The sequence below is a fragment of the Vanellus vanellus genome (assembly GCF_965231255.1).
Source record: "Vanellus vanellus genome assembly, chromosome: 2".
Classification (NCBI taxonomy): domain Eukaryota; kingdom Metazoa; phylum Chordata; class Aves; order Charadriiformes; family Charadriidae; genus Vanellus; species Vanellus vanellus.
Window position 1 is genome coordinate 123,546,463 of NC_138906.1, and position 25,073 is coordinate 123,571,535.

At 39.6% G+C, this 25,073-nt stretch overlaps 1 protein-coding gene across 3 annotated transcripts in view; it reads left to right on the forward strand.

Annotated features, from left to right (window-relative positions):
• The window catches only part of DTNA (dystrobrevin alpha), a 187,340-nt gene that overhangs the window by 74,783 nt on the left and 87,484 nt on the right, over positions 1-25,073 (forward strand). For all 3 annotated transcript variants that reach the window (XM_082499289.1, XM_082499287.1, XM_082499288.1), the window contains 2 exons: positions 9,508-9,575; positions 14,596-14,676. In XM_082499289.1, coding sequence (XP_082355415.1) covers positions 9,508-9,575; positions 14,596-14,676 — 149 coding nt within the window. The remainder of the gene's footprint in view (positions 1-9,507; positions 9,576-14,595; positions 14,677-25,073) is intronic.

Sequence of the window (25,073 nt, forward strand, 5' to 3'; positions counted from 1 at the left end):
TCTTCACAGTTCACTCTTATAAGAGTGTCCTGAATAGCATCTCAACATACGTCCAAATAGTGAAGAGGAGAAGGATGAAAGGGAGAAAGATTCTTGAGCTTCTTACACCATTCTCTTTAATTCTTAATTCCTATTGCTTTCCAAGTGACCTCAGTACTCTGTAAACTTCCACATCACATGTGGAGGAGGTATGTTCTCTATTAGATATATCTCTGCACGTGACTAATGCTTATCTTGTGTTGGGAGACATTCTGACTCCTCCTTGAAGTGCCATTTCCAAGTACATTCCCTTCTATATACACTGTTTTTAGGCTCTCCTTTTCATTAGACATTTATTAAGGGCTAAATAGAAAAAACTTTAAGCCCGGTTCAGCAGTCCGTTCCTCTTCAGCTAAGTACTCGGTCAGCACAATGGAATTCAAGCATATGCTTTGAGTCCAGTGTGTGTGTAAAGGCTTTGCAGAATAAGGACAAATTAAAGAAAGCTTTTGTTGAACTGAGCCCATAGGAGTTTGCCTTTCCTATGCCTTCACCATTAGAAGACTCAGAATGTTTTTATTGGCCTGTAGTCTCATGTCACTTAATTTTTTACAAGTTTAGACATCTCATTGCTTGGATTTTTTTCTGCTGTTTCTTCTGTTATTACATGGTACTGCCAGCCTACCTGTTCTGTTTCTGTTGGATATGATTGTGTTGCTTAGGTGATTATTCATGGGTATGCAGGCAGACAGTTATGGAACAAGAATGTACAGACCCTGATTTTAATCATTCTGACTTTGGGACAGTTAGTATCTTAACTGAATATCTCGAGGACTGAACTATTATAGCTAAGGCTGCCAAGTGAAATCATTTTACCAATGCACATGGAGCTTTTTTTTCCCCCCACAAACGTGGAGACTTAGTCGCGTGTCCTTCAAGGTGATCTGGTACTTGAAAACAGAATTAAAAAGAACAAGCTGGCGTCTGCTTTAAAAGAATCTTCAGCTGAATGCAGTCACCAAAATGATCAAGTTGTATGACTTTTATCCAAGCCATCAGGCCACTCACAGAAGGGATATGGCCAGGTAAAGAAAAGAGAAAATCTCCCATTTCCTTATTCCCTGACAATAGCTAATTGCTAAAAATGCCTTCTTCAGATATTAATTAGATCAGTCTGTAGGCTGCTCTTACTTGCATTAAGGATCTGATTTCTCTCTGCATGAGATTCATACAGACTCAGTAATCAGAGCTTTTTTGTCTCAGAAGGTATACTTAACCAAAATATGCTCATAAATTTGTTAATTCCCATCGTAGTGCCAATCCTCTGTCCTAGTGCCCGCCCTCACTGAGATTGAAGACAAATTAACAGCTACCACTATGAAAGAATATTATGAGAAGAATTTCATCAGTTCCTCATCATTCTTTCATTTGTAATTTATTTTCCAGCTTTCCCCCAGTTAGATCTGGAGAGACTTGGATTTCTTTTTTTTAGCTGTGTTGTTTAGGTATAATTCAGGCTACTTTTTCATTAATCTATTTGTTACAATATTTCAGAAAATTAAAAAATGGAAGAAGGCCAAAGGGATCTATTTCAGGCATAAAGATGAAAAAAGTTTAAATTCTTCTTGGTTCTAACTTGAATAATAGAAAACTCTTAGCCGATACGGTTCTTTCAACTTCTGTAAATCAATGGCTATTCAATTAATTTTTGGAGGTTGAAACTTGATCAGGTAGGGTGACAAAATCCAACAGCCTCTCTATTAAATAATTTGTTTGATTACCCAACAATACTTAATTTTAGTGAAAGATTTTCACAGTACACGCAAAGGAGTTCAATAATTTCAACTGCCTGGGAATGTATCTTCTCCCACAGCTACCATTTGGTTTATTTGGATGTTTTTATAATTCTAAGGAGATGAAAGTACCTACTGCCCTACAGCAAATAATAATCAAATCCCTGTTTACAAAAACTGACAAGTTGTATTATTAAAATTGGCAGAAGCTTCCCAACACAATTGTATCACTGACAGCTTACTCAAATGAATTTGGCTTTAATTATGGCAGCCCAAGAAGAACTGAAAGATCCGTTTGACTAAGTAGGAGTTTAATTATATGTGAAATCCTGCAACCTCCTTCGTGTCTCTACAATGCCAAATAAAAAGACCTGAGAGAAGACCAGCGTACCAAAGTATCAAGAGTACCAATTACATGCTTCCTGTGATAAAGCCCTTATAACTTTTTATCCCCTTGGTTTCCTCACAGGTTTCCCTATGAATTATTCTTCACCTAAGTAACTGAAAGTAAAATTGCAAATTTGAGTGTTTAAAGGTGATCAATACTTTATTTATCATGGTTTTAAGAAAAATAGTAAAAAGACCAAACATAATTTGAAGGAAAAACTATCGTTTGGGTGAAATCCAGGTCCCTGATGAGGGCATGGCAAAACTCTGTGAACAGATTAACACATCATTGTATATCGTCAGCTTTTCTGTCTGAGTTTTGGGGTTTCCTTCTTTTTCTGGAATATGTTTTGAGTGTAACAGAAAAGAAATGACTGCTAGCGGAGTTTTTTTCTGACTACCCCTCAGCTGAACTAAGGCTCTGAAACATTGTGCGTGAGTGTAAAGGAAATCAATATCTGCTTTATTTCTTTTAAAATATTTAATAAAACAGACAAAATATATTTTTTAAAAAGCATTTGAGTACAGCTTTGAAGAGCTGTATTTGCATCTGTGCCAGTTAACTCAAATCAATCTCTACTGTTTATCAGAACTGTTTATCAGAAGTGATGGCAATGACGCACTGCAGAAAAGTTTTTTTGGAGCTGACCAAAATGATTTTATTGGATCATTTTATACTCTCAACAGCTGAAAACATATTTGAAGGACTGAATGTTACCTTTCTTTCCGTGTTTCATCCAATGGAGTAGTTTCTTGTAGTGCCAGAAAGCCTGACTCTAAAAGAGCATGGTCAGAAAAATAGATCTAAGCAACTCCTGTAAGACAGTTTTGTGAAGTTTCACATATATATTGTAAGTCTCAAGTACTGGTTATCTCAAATGTCTTTCATGTCTGGAATAGTAAGAGTCTCTGTTATACAAGAGAAATCCTCCTTTGTGTTGCAGAGAAAAGTTGAAAACTACACTCTACAAGCAGCCATAAAAAGCAGAAAACCAAAGATTTGGGGATATATTTTGGCCTAGTTAATAGCATTTTGACTTGCTAAGCTTGATAAGGCCTAGTGCACATGGAAATGACTCGTGGTTCCTTTGTTCCCTGAAGGCAGTCACAGCATCCTCTGTTAAAGTTCTGATTCTGTACAGTATTAAATATGAAATTCATCTGTTTTGACTCTCATGTTTTCTATCTTCGAATTTCCCTTTTTTTCCTTTAGTGATGAACGTCTTCACAATTTGTTTTTTAGACCTCACAGATAAGATTTGCATAGCATTCAGGCTTCCTTGAAGACTGAGTGTTCTGAAAATGAGTTGCAGTGGATGCCTTATTAGGCATTTCTGACAGTATTCTAAGGATATGAAGCTCCCAAAAGGGGAACTGATGAAAAATCTGTTGGAAAATTCTTTCTTAAAAACAAAAGACACATTTCGCTAAAGGAATAAATCAAGAGAGCATTTCAATTTTCTTGTAACGTTAAAATTGTGAAATAAGACAAAAATAAGAAGAGCCAGAATTGCTGAGCCTCATGTTGGAGATGAACTTAGCAGCAGCTTTTATTTTCCTCCTTCACTGTAAAACGCTCATCTAGATAAAATACAAACAAGCACTGGAAGTGAAATGCAATTATACCTAGCCTCAGGAAAACAACATTGAACAATTTTATTATAGTGCCAAAGATTAGTCCTGGAATGTAAAGCTGAGAGAGACCTATTAGGGACCTGCTTCATTGGAAGATGTGGAACAAGACATTCATACGGCACCAATAAATCCATTAAGGGGAAGAGGGCTCTGAAATGGCCTTTCATGCTTCTTGTTATTAACTTCAAGGATTGCTGAGGTTGGTGGCTTTGCAAATACGGTTTTAGCTAGCACTCACTGTCCCTTTTAACTCTCTATTCTGCAGTCCAAATTTACTTTGAAATAAGCAGCTGTAACTCTGCTCTAGTTAGCTGAGCAGCATCCACCTGTTGGGGCTGAATTTGGAGAAAATGGGAGAAGAGGAAGAAATCTACGGAAAATCTTCTCTCTCATATTGCTGTGAATCCTGCATGAAGAGCACTCCAAACCTAGCTGTTGACTACAGCTTTTAAGTTCCTCGTAAAGTCACTGTAAGCTAGACACTAGCAGGCTCCTTTATTTTCATAAATCAAAATTTCTGATGCTGGTAAATCCCGAAAAGGAATAGCAGTTTGTTATGTATGGAGGGCATTTTGATAAAACTGTCCCGAGCAATGGCAGACAAGAAGGCTGTGCAGCTGACAAATGTTACTGTTACTGCTCAAAGCTGGGTTTAAATATTGACCAGCTGCATAGAAAACAGGATCTGATTTGTCAACAGCATGAAAAATAGCCACTGAGAACCCAGCACATTTCTCCGCATCCTAATGCTTCCAATTCCCAGACATACCAAAGCGAATATCTAACATTTGACATTTCATGGAAGAAAAAAAATAGCTGTTTATATCAGGAGTTGAAGATTTCCTCGCTAGGGAAATACAGACTGCTCAGAATAAAGCGTGCTTGAGCCTGGTTGATATTTTCTACCAAACAATGGTACTCTTTCCAAAAGCGATCTGGAGATGCTCACTGGTGGTTTTACCAGTCTTCTGGAGCAAAACTTCCAGCCAGAAGTTGTATCCCATAACACTCCCAAGCACTTCAGGGCCAAAGTGGGCACAACTGGACAAGACTTGGGCAGAGACAAGCTTTTCTCTTTTTTCCTCTCTGCCTGCTGCTGTGGAAAAACCAACTTTTATCCAGCCTGAAAGACCATCAGGAATGTCACCGGTCAGGATTCAGAGCCTCTTTTGTCAAATGCACGGCTGCATCACAGCCATCACATGGGACTTGATAAATTTTTCATGCCACAATTAATCAATTTCAGCAGACGATTTTCCTCACTGGCATGCTTCCCGCCTCCCCAGGGCACTTCATCCGTCACGGACGAATGGGATGGGGATTTGTGGAAGTGTTAATGGGGTGGTTTTTCTCACAGCCATCAAACTGTGCACGCGCGTATGTCAGGTCGGGAGTTTTTTACAGTCTCTGGTGAAGTGTATGAAACTCTCTGGAGAGGATCTCCTTCTCCAGGTATACAGGCAATTATTTCTTTTGATGGTTTTTGGAGCTAATGATTTAATTGTGGCAGGCGTTGCTTTTACCATGCATAGAGATAGATCAAGAAATGGAAATATACTAATTACAAGAAGGGTGATGTAAAGTAGCAGTTACTAAAGTATGGTATTTACCCTATAAATACTAAAACAAGAAAAACACTTATGTATGAGAGCGGTTATTACAATACTCATAAATCAAAGCAGCACAACAGCAAAGGAAAGAAAAATGAGGTATTTAGTTCTCACCTTATGTACATTATATGATACTCCCTCCCAGATTTTATAAACAAATGAAGTATATTAAAAAGGTAGACCAACTATGCTTCTGGTACATGGTAAGCATGAAAATGAAATTGTAATCAAAAGAGTTCAAATCAAACCAAATGATTTCTTTATTTATTATTTTCCTTCAAGTGCTACTAACATCATGAAAGTTCAGCTTGAAACACTGGTAGAAATGAAACATTCACAGTATCTTTTTCAGAGGTTGGAAACCGTATGCTTGGAATGATTTCTGCCCTGGAATGTCTGTAATATATTGAAGCCTTAATGCCTTGCTAATTGGTACCTCACTAATTAGCCTGTGACAAGAATTTTAATTAGATGCACAGTAGGTGTTCTCCCTACCTGCAGTGGAGGAACTGTTTCCTGGGGAGAAAAGTGAAGGGAAAAAGATAGTGGAAGGGATCAATAGAAGACAAACATAATCTAATCCCTACTAGGGGAAGAGTGTACATTAATTAATATTTTTCAAAATCATGTCTGATAATTTATTCTGTTTTGTAAAGTACATTAACGTTCATTTTGTGCTTTGCTCTTTTCCCCCATAGAAGAAATTGTCCTTTTTTTTCTGTGACTTGACACATGTTATAAGCAAAATGAGAAATACTGGAACATGACTGTAGTCAGTTATGCTCACGGTCCGCTCCAAGGACTGAGCTGAGAGCATCCCGGGCTCAAAGCGTGAGTCTCTGTAATCTGAGTTAAACAGCTGAGCTGTGTACCCGTGAGCTGGATCAAGGTGAACAAGGCTGAAAAGGGAGACACCCAACACCCATGACCAATGGCATTAGTTAAGCCTGGGCTGTACCACATTCTAGAGTTAAAAATGCATACAAAAAGCTTGGAAGACACAGCTGAGTGAATTCCTATCAATGGTGACTCAAATATAACAATATTAATGAGCATCATCTATCATTTTTCACCAAAAGGGTTATCAAACATTAGATCAGGCTGCCCAGGGAAGTGGTGGAATCACCATCCCTGGAGGTATTTAAAAGACGGGTAGACGTGATGCTGAGGGACACAGTTCAGTGGTGGTTTTGGCAGTTTTAGGTTGATGGTTGGATTCAATGATCTTAAAGGTTCCTTCCAACCTAGACAATTCTGATTCTATGATTTTTCTTCTATCAGGAAAAAAGGCGAAGGAGAGATAGAAGATATCTATCTGAAAATACTGCCATCACTAATGTTCTCATTTGCTTAATGGCATATATCCCATTGAAGAGGATTTTAGGATTTTCATTTGGGATAAGGGCTGTTTTAAAATTTGCAAAATATCTCGTGCGGTGAGTCTTAAAAATATAAATACGAAGTTTCTTCCCTCTCCAAGGAAGCATGAGTTGTGTGTGTATAAATATAAAGTTATTTGTCAGGCCTGGTAATCCCCAAAAGCCCCAGCAGTGAAAAGGGTGATTCAGTTTCAGTAGATAATGGGGCATTCTGAAAAATGATGATCAGGTCCAGGGAACATTTTATATAACAAGATTTAAACATCAGTAAAAGTAAGGGGAGGATGAACTGCACAAAAGGGAAAACCAGTTAATGATTTTTACCCCACTGAAAGGACACTTTAGGAATGGGCTCTCTGAAGGAAATGGAGAACTAGCTGTACAATTTGCAATATTTGAAAAATAATTTATTTAATTTTGATTGGAAAAAATTATTCTGCATGGTGAATAAGGTCACAGGTGAGCGATGTTTTGGTGGATGCCCTGTAGATATTTAAAAGCAATGGCTAAGGAATATTTTGATTTAAGAGGCAGAATGAGGGAAGGGAGAATAAAGTTGCACCCCTTTTGTTTTTGATAAAGTTTGCAGCAATCACTGTGAGACCAGTGATTATTTCATTAATGTTAGAGAACATTGGGGGAATGAAAACAGCAAACTAATAAATGGAGAAAAATCTGTAAGATTTAAGTGTATCAATAAACTGAAAGAAGATGATGTAATCCTTGTGCCAAAATCAAAATAACCCCATCTCAGTCAATTGATATGAAAAGTATGTTGTCTGAAAACCAGTTGTACATTGTTGGAAAACCAGTTTGCACATTGTGAATACAGAAGAAGTCAGAGAAAATTACAGCATGTGACCCACTCTACAAATAATAAAAGTTAATCTAAAATTGTATTTGCTCTGAAGTATTCCCTCAACTGCCATGCCTGGTAAAAGATACTACCTTTTCAAAGGGCTTTATTAACCCACCTGTCCTACCAGATCTGGTCATTTACCATGGCAAATTTGTCTCCTATGATGAGTTCCATTAGAAACAGAAAGGACTGTGGCAAACTCGAGCTGGGGTTAGTGGGATTACATCATTTTTCCTCTTTTATGGTCAGAGATTTAAGGCTGATGCAGGTACAAAAGGTATTACTATTTGCTGTCTAATTAGGATGCAGCTTGGGTCTGGCGTATCTTGAGATATAATCTTATTTTGCAGGCAGGTGTGAGTCTTCCCTGACACCTCTAAGCTAGCGAGACACCAACTACCTCCAGCTCAGAGGCTGTGTGGCCACTTCTGTAAAGCTCTATGTTGAAAGCTGTTACCTCTGCAGAAAGGCAGGATATATTAGCTCAGACTTAATGCCATGCTGCACACATCTGTGTCACTCCCGGCCAAATTAGAGCATAAGGGTGAACTTGAATATCCCTGCAAACAGGCTGCAGCCCATACCCTTTGTCCGCTTCCTAGTGGGACTGCTGCTCACATCACAAAATGTCCACTGTAGATAACACTTCAGCAGAGGCTTTATCAGTACTCTGAGAATTGAATAGGCTATTTGGAAAAGGCAGTTATAATGTACCACCACTTCATTTGAACAGTGCATTTTGGAAGGAAAAAAAAATCCACACTACAAAATACCTCTTACGTGATTGCCTTTATTACGCTGAGAAATAAAAGGAAACTGGTTTTCTATCCTGATTTCTTTGGTGATGGTAGGCTTCAGCATCCAGTACTTTTGTCCCTGCTGTTACATACATATGTTGGTTTGCCATGGGCTACAGTGGAATATTTTGGATTGCAGGACTCTACAGAGCACCTCCTTTATATCCCAGGTGGTCCAATGCTATTTTACACAGTCTAATTGAGATAAGGATGTAGATTACAGTGCAGGTCAGAAGCCCTAACCAGACTTGGCAGGGAGGAAAGGATATTGGTTTGCTAGAGTAATTACCCATAGGAAGTGGTGATGCTGACACTGGTTTCATTTTTTGAGTGCTGCTAAAGACGTTTATCTTCACTCTGAAGGCTTTAGTCTTTTATGGTTTGAATGCTGGCTCCGAGGGAAGCTGTCTCTCTTCTCTATGCTCAATCCAGCAGTAGCACTCTTCAAAATATTCTGAAGATTTTTATATCTGAGAACTGAAGGAAAATATATTCTTACTTTTGAGCCTTTTACTGGAACTCATTTAATCAGAGAAGTACTGTCTTGAATTTGAATGAGTATTTCGAGTGTGTTTGCTTGAGTAAATAGAGGATATTAAGTTATGGAGTAGAGATTTAGGTGCTGTTGTGTTATTTTTTTTGTCTCCTCCACCCAGAATTGGCTAGAAAGGCACTTTCTGAACTATAAAATAATATCCAAATCTTTTATGATTTCTTCTCTCTTACATAATTTAAACTGAAGATTCCTTATTTAAGAGAAGCTAAAATGAATTTCAGGGCTTGTGTTATGTAAGTCAGTTAGTTACATCAAGCAGAAAAACTGAACATTGCCTTTGGGAGAGAGAAGGGGGGAAAACAAATGCTTGAAAGCAGAGTCTAGGGAATGGAGGACAATTTGGGGAGCAGCTTCTCCACAAAGCATGCCACAGAGAGGCTGGCAAAAGGCATTGGGTACACGTGGAGCACCAGTCAACCTCAAAGGTTCTCTGGGATCGATTATGGATGCTTATGTACGTATGTTCAGTCTGGGAATAATACTCAGTATTTTCACATGATTTTGTCTTCCAGAATGATTGAAGATTGTGGGAAAAGAGGAAATACCATGGCAGAAAGAAGGCAGCTGTTTGCAGAAATGCGTAAGTACTTCCTAGAAATGTTTCGCTGTGATAGACCAAGCCAGTTGCAATGCAATGTCAGTAAAATTTATGCAGGCTTTCCACCTCAGGTAACTGATATCTCCGTTTCACAAATGGTTTAATGTTGTGAGACCAAAACTACAGGAAAATGGGCTGATTTGACCAAATAGCAGGAGAGAGGGATTTTCTACGTTGGATTTTGTGATTGTATTTTTTTAATCAGTAGCTTCTTGAGACAAAAATGCTGCAGTGAAGAGGGATAAAGGTGTCCAAAAGACTACATCTTTTAGGGGGGTGTCTGTAGTGGGCTGACCCCAGCCAGGTGCTGAACACCCACACAACCACTTGCTTACTCCCCAACCAACCCTCAGCAGGATGGGAGAGAATATAGGGAGTGCAAAAGCAAGAAAGCTTATGGCTTAAGATAAAGACAGTTGATTAAGTGATGGAAAGAGACAAAAAATGACAACAAAAACCAACAAAAAGTGATGCAAAGGTGGTCACTCACCACCTCCCAAAAGCAGACCGATGTCCAGCTGGTCCCCGAGCAATGTTGCCCCTGGAAGACAAAACTCCCCAACCCCTTCCTTCCCTACTCCAGTTTTATTGCTGAGTATGATTATATGGTATGGACTATCCTTTTGGCCAGGTGGGGTCATCTGTCCTTGCTGTCTCCCCTCCCAACCTCTTGCTCACCCCCAGCCAACTCTGGGAGGGGACAGGGTAGGACACAGAAAGGCCTGGATGCTGTGCAAGCACTGTTCAGCGACAGCTAAAACATCAGTGTGTTATCAACACTTTTTAAGCCACAGATCTAAAACACAGCACCATGCAGGCTGCTATTAAGAAAGTTAACTCCATCCCAGCCAGACACAGTACAGGGGCTCACGTACTACATACTGCACTTCAACATATCTTTTATAGTTTCTAGTGCAGCTTTGTGTTCCCTGCAGAGTAGTATGTCGGGGATGTACTATACTAACAATGTTCATACAATTCTCTTGACAGTCATCTCTTACTTCTCTTACAAACAAAACACTGTTTCTCAAGGACGTTCTATTACATATGAAGTTTGGGACTGTTACCCTGTGGCTAGATTTACCTAAGTTCTTCCTATTATTTGTTCCCAACATAGTAAAAAATTACAAACCATCTCCCCCGTCTTCTGGGGGAGACAAAGATGAGCATTACTGGGACTTGAGCAAGTGTGTGCACTGAAAGGCCAGGTCGGTGCTGGTGAATTAAATGTGCTCAGGACTGTTCTGCTGGGGTGAGCCCAGGGGCAACTGAATGCCCTCCATCTGTGCTCCCGAGCTCTCCAAATTAAGGACTGCTCATTCGGATGGCCTGCTGAGCATGGTCTTGGCCCATTCCTTTGTGTCCGCTAGCTCTGTTGTGCCTTGTAATTATTTCAATATCACAAAAGGCTTGCTGTTGTAACTCAGATGGATATTTCTCTTGTTGCTTGGGTACAACATCCTGGACCAGTGGAGGGAGGGGTTGTTCTTTGGCCAGAAGCAAACCCCTCCCAGCCCCAGCCCCGAAACAAAAAACCCCAAAAAACCAACCAAACACAAGAAAAAAGGATGCTGCATTTGTCCATTATCAGAACATACTATACTTTTACTTAGAATTATAGAGACAACTTGAGCTTATATCAGCTAAAGTCAATAGCACAACTTCTATTAACTTCACTTAGTTTGAAATATTCCTAAAATGGAAGATAATTGCTTAAGACTTTTCTGTGAGGATTTATGGTTTGTTCCCACAGTTCTGAAGGCTATTTTACTGTTGGGTTGTTGTGGAGGAGTTAAGGGGGTGTTGGGAAAATTTATAATCAGCAGTTGAGGCGAAGGAGGGATTATTTTTCCATACTGTACACAAATAATTATTGTCTACTATTTTTTTCTTTCACATTTTAGTATTTTGACATACTGTTTCTGGTTTATCTCATGTGTGCTTCCCTTTTCTATCTGCCTGCTTCCTTTCCTCCTACTACTACACATGCACACAGAGAACTGGGTTCCAACTAGGTGAAAAGAGGTAAAAATACTAAACTTTTGTGAAAAACTAAACATGTTTTAGGCAAAGAAATATCCAGGTTGATATAAAACACTCAGTTTTGCATTTTGAGAGTCCCTGGGATACCTGTGTGTATAAAGGGTGTGCTTCGCTGAAACAGAAGCTCATCCTTCTGTCCTTGCATTCAGGTGCCCTCAGCTGTGTGCAAGCCCACACAGTCCATGTTTAATAAAAAACATGCTCTGCACGCCGCACATACGCTGGGCTGTGCAAAGCTTCTTAACTTCATAACAAACATAAGCTTCTGGTAAAAAGTTAAACTCCACAACCTGCCAATGTTAGAGGAAGAAAATTCATAATATAGACGACTTTGCCAGTGTTTTAGGTTCTTGCAGTCATATCATGCTTTCAGAAAGTGGGTCATGTTCCAGACTACACAAGACAGGAAAAAAAAAAAAATCCAAGTAGGAAACAAAAAGTAGAAAACTTTTTATGAACAAGGGATAGATGGATTTGACTCTCACTTTAGATTTGGGCCACTGCGTGATTTTCCCTGTATTTAAAGAAGTTTAGTTTGACTTTTTTGTTTCCTTTCCTTCGGGAGAGGCATCTTTCTAGTTCCAAATTACAAACCTTGTGAATTAGTGTCATAATTGATATCATCTTCTGTGGAGTCCTGTGGTTAATGCTTAAATTGCATCCTATTTCTCAAAATGCACCATTGGACGTCGAATCACTAGTCTACCCTTCGTCTTACCTGACATGCTCAGTTATATCCTGACTGATGAAGAGAGTTGAAAATGTACATCACTGTTGTGCTGCCAGCACGTATTATCCAGCAAGAAAACAGCAGCCAAAGCTTGCAATGTTTCCCTTTATTATTTTGCAAACTGCAAACAGTGTTACATGAGATGAGATGAGCGTATTCAAAGGAAACAGAGTGAAACACTGCCAGCGGGCAAAAGGAAGGAGAGGCCACTGGCAATTCTGTTGGCAAGTTACAAACTCAGTCTCATTTGCCGTGCTCAGTCCCGCACATCTTTCCACTTGTTTTTCAGGACTCTTCATGTAAGCGAAGTCACTTTTCTACAGAAGTCAGTCGAGAAATAGATCTCGGACTGCAGCAAAATGTAAATCATTATAAAATTAAATTGTCTGTTCCAGGGATTTATCAGCAAAAACACCTACTCCCAAAATAATAGCAAAATAATACCATCCACAGTGTGTGTAAATAGTGAAGAATAAAAGCAACATTATTGCCTACGAATTTGTTTATTTAGGATTAATACTGCAACCCAGGAAGCTCAATGAGCCAGAGTCTGACTTTGCTTTGAATCTTTACACCTTCTTAGAAGGATGAAGTTTTACAAAGGAGCACTGGAAGCTTCTATTAGTAGCTTTCACTAAAGTTAAGAGGGAAAAGGTTAAATTCATTTTACTCGTTGGTCCTATTAAAATAGGAAAGACTTAGTGTTAAAACCATTATCCTCCCCTTTACCAGTAAAGAAGTTTTCCAAAAGCTGTCAATGAGATAATAATGGAGAAGAGAAAAATCTCTGTAATTTAACAATAAAGCGTATGATGAAAAAAATAAAAATACGTTCCAGACCTGGTGTTAAGTAGTTAAGGGTAGCTTCTCCCAGGGGCAGATGGTATTAAGACAGCCAACTGGCAAAAGGGAGTAGCTGGGAGCCCTGGAAAAATGGTGTGGGAGAATCTGGTCAGGAAAAGAGCAGAGTTTGGGGAGAGAGGAGAGTATCATCCTCATTTTCATCTTGCAGGTCAGAGCACATTTTAAAAATTTGGGTCCAAAGGATGGCAGATTATTTAAGAAAGTGTGGGTGAACGATGCCAACGTGGCCATATGTACAACAGTGCGGCTGAGTGGCCAATCTAATAATGTCAAAATGAATCTTAAAGAAAGCATTTGGGAAGCATGTATAAAAGCAGAATAGGGGCATATTCCACTCCACTTCTCTTACAGCCTGATTGTACCTTGTTTGGATTTATTTCATGAAGACAGTTTCTTAAGAAACTGTTGTTGTTTTTTTTAACTTGGTACCTTGCTTAACTGAATAGAACAGGTTTTACTCCTGTTACAGGGCCAATCACAGTGAAAAAAAAAGTTAACTGAACGTGTTTCCGTGAAATGTGTGGTACAATTAATAAGCAGTCTTGTATTTCATAGGCCATATTGTAGCCAAAGTGGAGAAAGATGGAAATCACTATCTCCTCATCCTCCTTTTGGGGGTTTGGGAAGTGTTATGAGTGGTACACAGCAGCAGGAGGCCTAAAGACACTGTGCCAGGTTCTGCCCCCATCCTGGTCCCTCTCTGATGCCCTTGTATGTGAAGTACCTACCGGTCAGTTTATACCTATCTCCTGGACAGCTGCTTTGGAAATGTTGCCAGATCTTTACGTTGGAGCAGCCAGGGCCAAGCTACATGTGAAGTGGAGAGCTGACACTTTGAGGTCTCTGTTGCAGAGAACGTACCTCCACAAAATGGAGAAAGGCCTCACAGCCTTTGCATTATTTTAATCCCCTTCTGCAGACTGCTGTCAGTCTTTTCATTATGGTATGGTGTTGTTTCTAATTTGGATTGCTGGCAGTACCTTGTTTTAATCTGGCATGTCAGCCAAAGATATTTGCTATGAGCTCTGTTGTTAAATATTAAAATTAGATGGAGGTTTTCCCTGCTGTTGAAGCCTGGCCAGTTTGTCTTTTAGCCTGCAGCTTGACCAGATTGTTCTTCAAAGTGACAGACACAGTGGGCTGACTATTCCTTGCCTTCCTTCATAAAAGTCTTTTAACACTGTAGCTCCTGCCATTCCCCTTCTTTCTCCTCAACCCTCGCTACCCTCCCTGCAAAGAAGATAGCCTTGAAAATTATTGAAGAGAGTCAGCTCACGTCTGCTCTTTGTTCTCTGGCTTCCCTGCTAGCAAAGATACACACAGGTCATATTCCATACAAATGTCGCTGTTATTCTCTTCCACTAGGGGCTCAAGATCTGGATCGCATTCGTTTGTCCACCTACCGAACAGCATGCAAGCTTAGATTTGTTCAGAAGAAATGCAACTGTAAGTATGTCAGCACTTCTTTTGTGTCCCAGGGTTATTAGTTTTCCTGTGCACTCCCGAGTCTGTCCTTCAGATCAGTCACAAATGGGGACTGTTTGATTCAGCATTGCAAAGGACACTAATCGGAGTTCCTGGGCAGATTTTAAATATTAACCTGTTTATATAAGGAACTTGTCTCAAACATGCTGTTGATTCAGTCATAGAAGGGTGGGTTGTGATACGGGCCACAGCTTTATTTAATAAGGACATTAACTACATTCTCCAGTTTTATTGTAAAATAACATCTGGGGGCTCCAGCAAGATCCTGCAAATTAAATGCTTTGATAGCAGCTCCATGGAGAAGAAATGGTCCTCATCTATTTGGGGTGCAGCAAAGTAAGTGCAATGTCAGTCATCTCCCCCTTTGTTCCAGAAGGCCAGCTACAGACATGGAATCGTAGAATCATCTAGGTTGGAAGGGACCTTTAAGATCATCGAGTCTCTGCATGTCTGTCTTCCTTCATCTAGGCTTCATTCTTGAGAAGTTTCCCACTTGATTAGTGACTTTTTTAATGTTTCTTCTGAGATTCAGTGTTTCTTCTTTTACAGCTGCAGTGTCTATTGGCACAGTCATGTGCTGTGAACTTTAAAGGGGAAATACATATAAAATCTGTTATGGAGTGCATCCTTTCTTCTCCGTCCAAAATAGCATGCAAATACTTAGAATGGAAGGGTTTGGTTTGTGCATTTTATGGGACCTTTCCACACCAAGCAAAAAAAAAAATCCTAACCAGGGGATCTCTTATTAGCAGTAGCAGTAAGGAGAGGACTAACCCAGAGAAAACAAGTTTTTTTAGTCTTCATATCTAAACTAGAATGACAGCCTGGCTACGCTTGTGCCATGCACAGTGGTGAGTATGTTAAGAAATGCTCACTGTGGATAGAGATTAACTGCCCAGGAAAGAGTTTCCAGTTTTCAGGCTACATCTTTCTGCGTTACAGAAATGTTTAGCTTATGCTGTCCAAACATACTGGAGAGGCCAAGTTGTGGCGGAAGAGACTTTGGCGAGTATTTATTGGGTTATTAGCTACAGAGCTTGTCATTCAATCACTTCGGCAGCACATTGCTCATGTTTTTAATATGTGTTTAGCTGAAGTATGAATTGAAGGATTAGTATAACATTATAAGCAGGGTGCCAGACACAGAACCCAGGAGCGGTTCAGTACCTGCCCAGCAGCTGGCTTCTCCCGTTTGGAAGGAAATGCGTTGAAAGACACTATTATGTTGTATTCAGTTGTTTATTTTATTTTTTTAAATTTTATGTTTAAGAGGATGAAACTTTCACTTCATTTTCATGCTAACAGAATATAATAGGCTGAGGTGACAAAAAGTATCCAATTAAGTTGACAGTGATAGCAAAGTTGTAACATTAATTGCTTTGATAACTGTATAAAAAACAAATGAAAAAACTAAGGGTGCAGTAGCCTCATTGTTGGGAGTGGCTGGCTGTCTAAAAATATTGGTGGTTAGTCTCTTATTTAACTGTGATTTGCTTTTGTGGAACTATTGCTTCTCTTCATAGAGAACCAATACACGTGCCCTTCAGTTTGCCAGTTGGTGCCAAGCGGCTCACGGACAGTGCTTGCCTTCTGGTTGCCATTGATAACCTAGCAGAAGTGATTTGCTGATCTTATATCAAGACTTATACTGTACCAGCCTCTTCTGAAAAAAAAAAGGGGGGGGGAGGAGGAGGGGGACTTAAAGAAAAATGTTGTCCTAAGAATTAGGTTCTATGCAACTCAAGAAATAATGCTTGTTGCTCTGGAATGGGCTGAATTATGTGTCTTTTCACTGTCAAGTGTAGCTTGCTTCTGATTGTTTCTGTTAGTCTGCTGCTCTCCCAGGTGGCTTTCTCTTATCAGTGGGAAAAGAAGTCATTCATTCACCTGATATGATTTCAAGCAATGGCTGTCCAAGGCAGAGCTGCTAAATATGGAGCCACTGAACTGAGCACTGCCCTAAGATGGTTAATATCAGACCTCTGGCTCATGTCAGCTACTCTTTTTATTATTTTTTTCCTACAGAAGTTGCCATTCTGCACCACCTCCAGTAGGTTCAGGAGAGAAAAAAAAAGACATGGAAAAAACCTTTCTGCTGCATCTGAGCTGTTTCATTTAGGCAAGAATATAAAAAGAAAAAGCTCAAAGGCAGTTCTGCTCCACTCCCAGTGCATAGCACCTCCTGTCACTCAAGCCATCCTGTCTTCTTTCAGCTGTGCTCTCCTGCCCTGCCCTGGCACACCAGCCCAGACTTACTAGGAAAAAATTGCTTGGAAAGAGTGTATTTAAGGGGTTCTTTTAAAGAGCTAATTTAATAAATTGCAGGGAGCTGCTCTTGGCTACAGGCTGAAGGTGTATGAGGATGGAAGCAGAGAGCTGCTTTGAGTGCCAGAAGTGGCTGTTCCAAGGAAAACAGAGCACAGATTTTATTAACACCATCTTTTTTTACCCATAGGTGCCCATTAGCATAGGCAGTCATGGGATATCATTTAAGAGGCAGCTATGTTTATCGCAGACAATGCACTGTTTGTTTCTGCTGTCTTTAATGCAGATACAGACACAGGTTTGTTTCCTGGCTTCCCTTTGTGAATTCTACTCTCAATAGAAAAGGGTGTTTTACTGAAACTTTCCGGATGGGTTTTACCAGTGAAGTAGGCAGCGTGCAATAGGCAAAGGTGCCTTCATATTCTAAGAGCCATTCTCTCTTGCAGCATTTCTCCTTAAACTAGTTAAACTATCTGGCCAAAGATTATAGAGGAGGTCACAGTTGACCACCACGTACCAGAATACCACTACATATGTTGCACTTTGAGTACTAACACTGTCAATCAAATTGATTGCTCCATGGAATTATTTCATTTTCACAGGAAGAAGACTACTTTAAAGATATTTAGCAAACAGTCTTCAAAATTGCAAACATATGTCTTTCTGATAACTCTATAAAACTTTAGGAAAACTACTATGCATATGAAAAGTATTTCTTTTATAAAAATCTCTCTGAACATTTAAACCAACAGACAGTTTAAATAAAATGGGCAAAGTGAGAAAAATCAATATCAGTCATAGCAATTGTTTGTCAAACAGGATAGAGTTGAATCCAGTCCAGCCTCATTCTTCAGAGAAGCAAGAAATTCTTCTTAAGAACTCAGAAAGTTATAAGTAGATAAATTTGAAAAGGCTGCAATATTATCTTTCAAGAAAAATTCTTCAAATTCTTCAAATTCTTCAAAAATTCTTCAAATTTAAGCATTCCCCTTTGCCTATCTTAGTGCTACAAATAAATAACAATAACATTTAAAATTATTGTTGGCACACCTCTGAATATGCTAAGTACCCAAACATGGGATGCAATATGTGACAAAAATCCCAAAAGCAAGAGACACACAAAATTCTAAATGAAGGAATCCTAAAAGCTGGGAACCTTTATAGTGCTGCATGAATATAAACTCATTTTATGCTTCTGTATTTCTGCTGACAATTTCTAAAATTGGAAATAATGAAAAGAGAAACTCTGTAGGTAATGTAGGTACTTTTGAGGATGTGGTGGGTACAGGAGGAGATGATTGCAGGCTGTTTGCTCGTTACTTTGCCGAACTCCTGTAGCAATAGACCTGTTGCAATAGCAATAGTCTTCTCTTAGTCATAAATACTAACACAAGATGTAGATACCCTTTGTGAAAAAAATTAAAAAAACAAAAAAGTACTAAAGAAGTCTTGAGAGGATCTTGAGATCTGGGCATGAATAATTCCAAATGAATGCCAGGAGTCTTAGACAGATGGACCCTGGAGAAAACACTGCCGGTGGTTACAGCATCTTCAGATCTCAGAACGTAAAGCAGGAGCATGTGAGCTGACTGTGGCTGCTCTGGTGGATCATGGTGTTGGATATAGTCTTGGAAATAGCAGCACCCTAATCATTTGAGGTTAAATTTCATTATTTGGGATAATAAAAGCAGATGGGAAGCAGGTGCAGAAACCTGATCAACCATGCTACATGTTTATTCCGGTCTGTACTGTACAAAATGTACAAAATGCGAATAGCTGACTTCTTCATCGTCTAAATTTTCTAAACATGTTTTGAAGGTGGCCCTAAATAGTTCATACTGCAAAAATCAAGGAGGGAGATGGAAAAACTGCAGGTGAGCACTGTGAGGTCTGCAACAGTTGCAGAACTTGAAAACCCTACAAACCAGTGTTGCTCTGACAAAGTCAAACATTAGGGTATTGTCCTTCACTCCTACCTCCAGTGCATTGGAGCAGGTTTTGGATCATCCAAAATACATTCTCACCATATTGACTCCCGCTCAGCTCCCTTTACCACCAGGACAGTGCCATCTTGACAAGGTTGATTTATAGCTGTTTATCCATAGCATCCAGACACAGAATCGCAATAGGCTTATCTAAAACAAGGCGTTAAGGACCAATGACAGCAGTTGCACACATCTCTCAACATTCACCAGTATTCAGGAACTGCCAAAAAGCACAACTTGTAGTTATCCCCAGTGATCATTGTGCCTTTGGTTTATTTTAATATTTGGTTTTCGGTGAATTTATTGAAACCTAATTGTTTATACCGAAAAACAAGCTGAGATGAAATACAGTGTTTACATGCAAATTCCCTCCGGGCTATGGTGGCAGCAGCAGTAGAACATAACGACATATTGTAATCAAAACCATTATACAGTTAAACATCACTCACTAATACAGAACTGTACAGCTGGAAAAATGGCTGTCCTTCATGAACTTTCCTGAATGTGTTGTGAGATTATTCTATGACTCTGGCTGCAAAAAGCAGATTTTGCTGATTTCCCTAGATCGGAATAAATCATTGGCAGTTGAAAGCTTGAATCTAAAGCCATGCCAGTGATAGTAATATGGGGCTTAATTAATGCAGACAAAAAGGGAGCTTGTTTCTCTGGCATTTTAATCCCAGCACCTTAGGGTTTCAGTGTCTTTGTTTCTCCCTTCAATATTCTTCTGCATGAGTGATTTTTTTTTTCTTTCATTTGCATTGTTTTATCTTATCCAAGTTGTGGTACAGCTGTTTTCACATAGGGAGCACAGCTGCCATGACTGCGATGGAGACCTTGTGAACATCCAGGACAGTCACCTCAACCTCCACCTTGCTCTTCCTCCTACATCTTCTGGGCTTAAATAGTCACAGCTGAGGCATGTAGGCATGTCAGCTTAATTTCCGTACATGGTCTTGGGTGCCTCTCTGATCTGATCTGCCTTTTTACATTTGTTTTAAGTTAGAATAGTTTCTGACTCTCCTAAAATTTAATAATTTCCCACTGAAAATGAATGACAGTTATCGTAAACACACTATTTCTGGATGCTTTTCATAAAGCTTTTTTTCGTCTGTACTCTTATACCTCCTGTAACACTACAGCAAGCTGCTGAAACTGGTTTTGTCCTAGAAACTGACAATTTGGGTATCAAATTATCTGAGATCAGCCTGTGTGAGCTACTGGCCCCCATCAGGATGGCAAGCTTTTTTTAAAAATTATTTGATTAAACGTAAGTAAAATTACTCAGGTTTGGATCCGTTGGTTTGTTTTTTCTATACGGGGCTGACACTAAAAATACGATTTTATCCCATCCTGTTCAACATGCCATTCACCACAAAATGAAAAGTCACAGTATCTGGTACTTGCAGTAAAAGGAAAGGATGTGAAAGTCTTGATTTCACACTGGAAATGGGGATGTGACCTTTGTGTCATCCAGCGGCTGAGGAAGTCAACAAGAGATCCAGGTTCAACTTCCTCTTCTGCATGACAAAATATGCGCTGATCTTACATATCCAAAAAAGTTACCTAAACAGAAATCTGGAGGACATACAGAAGTGTTCCACTCTGTCCTGCTGATGCTTAACGACCAAATCTTCATCTTTATATGTTAATTGATTTAGGAATTGTCAACTGATTCTCTTTACTTAAATGAGATCTCTTGCCACCATAGTGTAAAGCCATTCTTTCTTTGACTCGGCGAGTATTTCTTTTCTCTAAAGTAAATGGAGTGCCGAAGAAATGCCTGATGGTGATATCCTCATTGTGCAAGAATCCCGTGAAGATCCCTGCCATGGCAGGAGTAATTAATTCTCAGTATCCTGCCTTTTACTTCTCAAGGACTGTATAGCCTGTGCAATTTTGTGCTTGCCCGTCATCCTTTTTTTTATTTCAGGCTGACCGTCAGAAACAGAGCCACCAAATTATCATGATTACAGAATTGTTTAGATTAAATAACTTAATCCTTCATCACTGTAGGTTTCCATGGTTAGTGCTCTGTTCTCATTGTTGGTTTTTATCATGTTTTTCATTCCATCTTGGAAGCACTAAAGCACAAGATAGATTCAGGCTGGGTCACAGAGCAATCAAACTGAATGACAAGCAATGTTGCCTACTTGAGAAGTGCAAAAGGTCTGCTTGGCTGCAATTTGAAACATTATTTCCTGGGAAAACAATCTGCCTCTTGAATTTGTGATCATGGCATTCTCATATTCTCTTAACTCCTCAGTGGTCGGTCTTCTAATGAAATTTGCTTTAAAATCCTATAATTGGGGAAAAAACACACATTTTTAGTTCTTAGTTTTATTCTTCTCTGTTCAACATCTTGGATACTCTATGATCTGATTATTATTCTTACTATTATATAAATATAAAGGCTGAAAATATTAGTTGTGTTCTTTGTTTTCTATTTTAACAAAAGCTGAGACCTGTAGTCATTCACACATCTCCGAGAGATATAGCTTTAAAGAAAGAAAAAGCAGTCTATATTACAAGAGTCATGATACCATTGTGTAAGTTACTAATTTGGGTATCCTGCAGTACTTGAATAATGGAAAGAAAGATGAGTTAATGATTTTTAAAACTTTTTTGTTCCTTTGTCTTTACCAACGACTTAGAGACTAAATGCTCCTGGAACTGCTAGTACCGTTCCATATGGGTTTCCAGGCAACTATGGGGAAAGGACGCATATATTATACATTCTGCATTATGCATCAATTATTTAATCAAAAGTTCAAAAGGGCTTGATTTAGCATATTCCCTGCAGACAAATCCTTCATAAGGATTTTAGTCTGTAAGTGTTCACTCACAGCACAATATTGTGAAAATGGGTTCAGATTTTCTTTTCTTTTCCGTGTAACTGCAAAAGTTTATTAATACACTTGAAAGATCATAATAGCTGTTAGAGAGCTGACATATAACCTGTCTATCTGGCACGTTCATTGAGGGACTACTGTCCAGCCTTTTCTTCAATGTTAGCACAAAGTGGACTGTTATTACCTAAAGGGGTTGTGGTATCTCAGATGTCCCTGAGTATTTGCACTTGAAGGTTACCACTGCAAGTCTGTCTCGTACAAGATTGATACAAGAACTATCAGTGGACGTTTGGAATTCATTTTAATATCAAAAAGAGTGAACCAAACAAGGATATATATCTTAAACTCTCACATTTTCTTTTGCTTAGAGGTGAATTTTTCAAACATACCCATGATTCCAAGTGGCTCCTGTTAAAAACTGAGTTCCAAAAGTTTGTCAGCTAATATTATTTTGCCCTTTACAGAGGAAAATGACCAAATTGGCTTCCTTTGAGTCAGAAGTTGACAGGCAGACAGATTAGGCCACGTCCCAAGTATACCTACGCGCTGCCCTTTGCTACACAGGTGGCTCAGCCCTTCCTTGATGCAGACAGCTTTTGTAATTGGATCATAGCTGAAAATCTCTTCTTACTGACTTCCTGAACTCTGCTAAAACTGCCATTCACTGTGCTATTTCTGATGGCTCTCCTCATGCAAGTTAAAGGTTGGACAGTCTGTTCGGTTCCCCACTGATGTCTCTGAACATCTGCTACCGGTAGCAGGCATCAGTCACCTTTGTCTGGCAGGCTTTGGTTTAGTTACCTAAAACCAGAAAGTTTGTGCATCTTCTTTCACATCTGTCCTCCTAATGCACACTTCAATCAAATTAAAATAAATTATTATTAGCTTAGTACTCCTCTAGACAGTCTAAAAAGTGCAAAATATATGCAGACATACAGTCTCATGCAAACAAACTGATATCTTGGTGATAACGGGATCAATGTATATTCTGAGGAATCCTACTTCTTCACCTGGGAGCTTTTTCTTTCACCCTCTTGTTTTTCCCTTCAAACTGTAACTGTGTTTTTAAGTCTCCTTCATCATTTCCTTGTCCCTTCTTCACCTTCCTGTCATTAATTTCGGCATTTGCTTTATCTCTGACTTCTCTGCAGCCCTCCTTCTCTTGGCTTCTCTCTCCTTTCCTGTTATCCTCTTGGCTCCAAGCACTTTTCGTCAGGCAAACCCTTTCTTACACTTGAGCCTTCATTCTCTTTCCCTGGGCTGTTCTGGTCTCTCCTGTTTGGGTATTTTGCTGGGCCTGTCCTGATGTCACGCCAGCACCTCCATAATGTGCCAAACTGCATTAAGCAGTGTGACTTAATGCCTGTCGCATGTTGGTCATTCTCTTAGTTTTTTGCTGTATGGCAACATGTTTATGTGAAAAGGGGTGGGTGGGGGGTGGGTGGGTGGATAAGAAGTCTTCCTTGGAGCAGACATCAGTGAGTTTGGTGGTCGTGGTCCTTTGTTCCTGGGGAGCTTCAGTCCACCATCTTGAACCAGCGCTGCCTCCATTCTGGACTCAAAGCAAGAAGTCTTGAGGAGTCACACATGAGCTCAGTCCATATGTTTTTTCTGTAGAGAGTAATGGACTGGTTTGATGTCCTTGAAGAAAATTGTTTTCCTAAGAAGCTGAAGCATTTTGGTCAATGTGTGTCCTGTAGCATTGCATTCAAAGTGTCCTTCTCCAATGCGTCTGCTGAGTTGGGATTTTTGCTGAGGATCTTTTGCCTTTTTCTGGTTTTGATCATAGAATCATAGAATTGCTGAGGTTGGAAGGGACCTTTAAGATCATCAAGTCCAACTATTAACCTACCCTGACAAAACCACTTCTAAACCATGTCTCCAAGTACCACATCTACCCTTTTATTAAACACCTCCAGGGATGGTGAATCCACCACCTCCCTGGGCAGCTTATTCCAATGTTTAATAACCCTTTCAGTGAAAATTTTTTTCCTAATATGTAATCTAAACCTCCCCTGACATAACTTGAACCCATTTCCTCTCCTCCTATCACTTGTCACCAGGGAGAAGAGGTCAGCCCCCACCTCTCTACAACCTCCTTTCAGGTAGATGTAGAGAGTGATAAGGTCTCCCCTCAGCCTCCTCTTCTCCAGGGTAAACAACCCCAGTTCCCTCAGTCGTTCCTCATAAGACTTGTTCTCCAGACCCCTCTCCATCTTTGTAGTCCTTCTCTGGACACACTCCAACACCTCAATGTCCTTCTTGTAGTGAGGGGCCCAAAACTGAACACAGTACACGAGGTGCTGTCTTTCAGCTCTGGAGAATGAGTAGGTACTACGCAGGTTTCCTCCACCTTAACCGCCTAAGCAGTAATCTCTGCTGCAGCCTCCCGTAGATGGTCCAAACTGTCTCCAGCCTTTTCTTGTTCCCTTTCAGTGTCCGTCTCCAGTAACTTTTATAAATAAAACTGCTGTGGAGCCAGCAGGGATGCTGGCTTCTTAAGGGTGAAGACTGCAAATAGTCCACAGAAGGACAGTTAGGGTGTAGGGTCTGACGTAATTTTTAGTATAATTCTCTCTTTCTGTAATTCCCAAAGAGTGTATTTTTCTGTGTTCATTTGTTTTCAGAGTTACATCAAAAGTCAGTCTGTGTACATCTAACAACATAGATCAACTTCCAAACACCTGGAATATTCAAAGAGAAGCTTTAGCTTAACTGTTAGCTCATATTTTTATCCCCCAGCTACACCTAGGATTATTTTCTGTAAGTCTTGGTGGAAGAATTCATACAGCAGGTATCTGGTATGGTAGGACAAATGGTGAGAACAGGAGATGTTGGCCATAAAAATAATTTCCTGCTTTTATAAGTGCGAAGAGACATCACAATATAATGTCCTCAGTGTGTGTTGTTATTAATACAGTTCTGGAACTGTACACGATGAATGTTCAGCTTCCTGGCCTTAATGTTTGTGATATACAATGGCTTTACAGAAGCAGTTTTCCTTGTGCTGAATTAAGGCATTTCTAGGCTAAATTCAGACTACATGATATCTGTGATATTGTTGTTGGCCTCAATGGATTTCTAGCAGGGTATTTATGAGCAGTCTTTGGCCCTTTACTGTGCAAAGTGTGGGCTAATTCCAGGAGAAGTTCTGTCTATGCTCAGCCTTTTCTTTGGTCCATGTGGATGGATAGATGGATATCTCCTTTCCTGACAGAAAGTAAATTGAAAGTAACTCTGTTGAACTCACTGACAT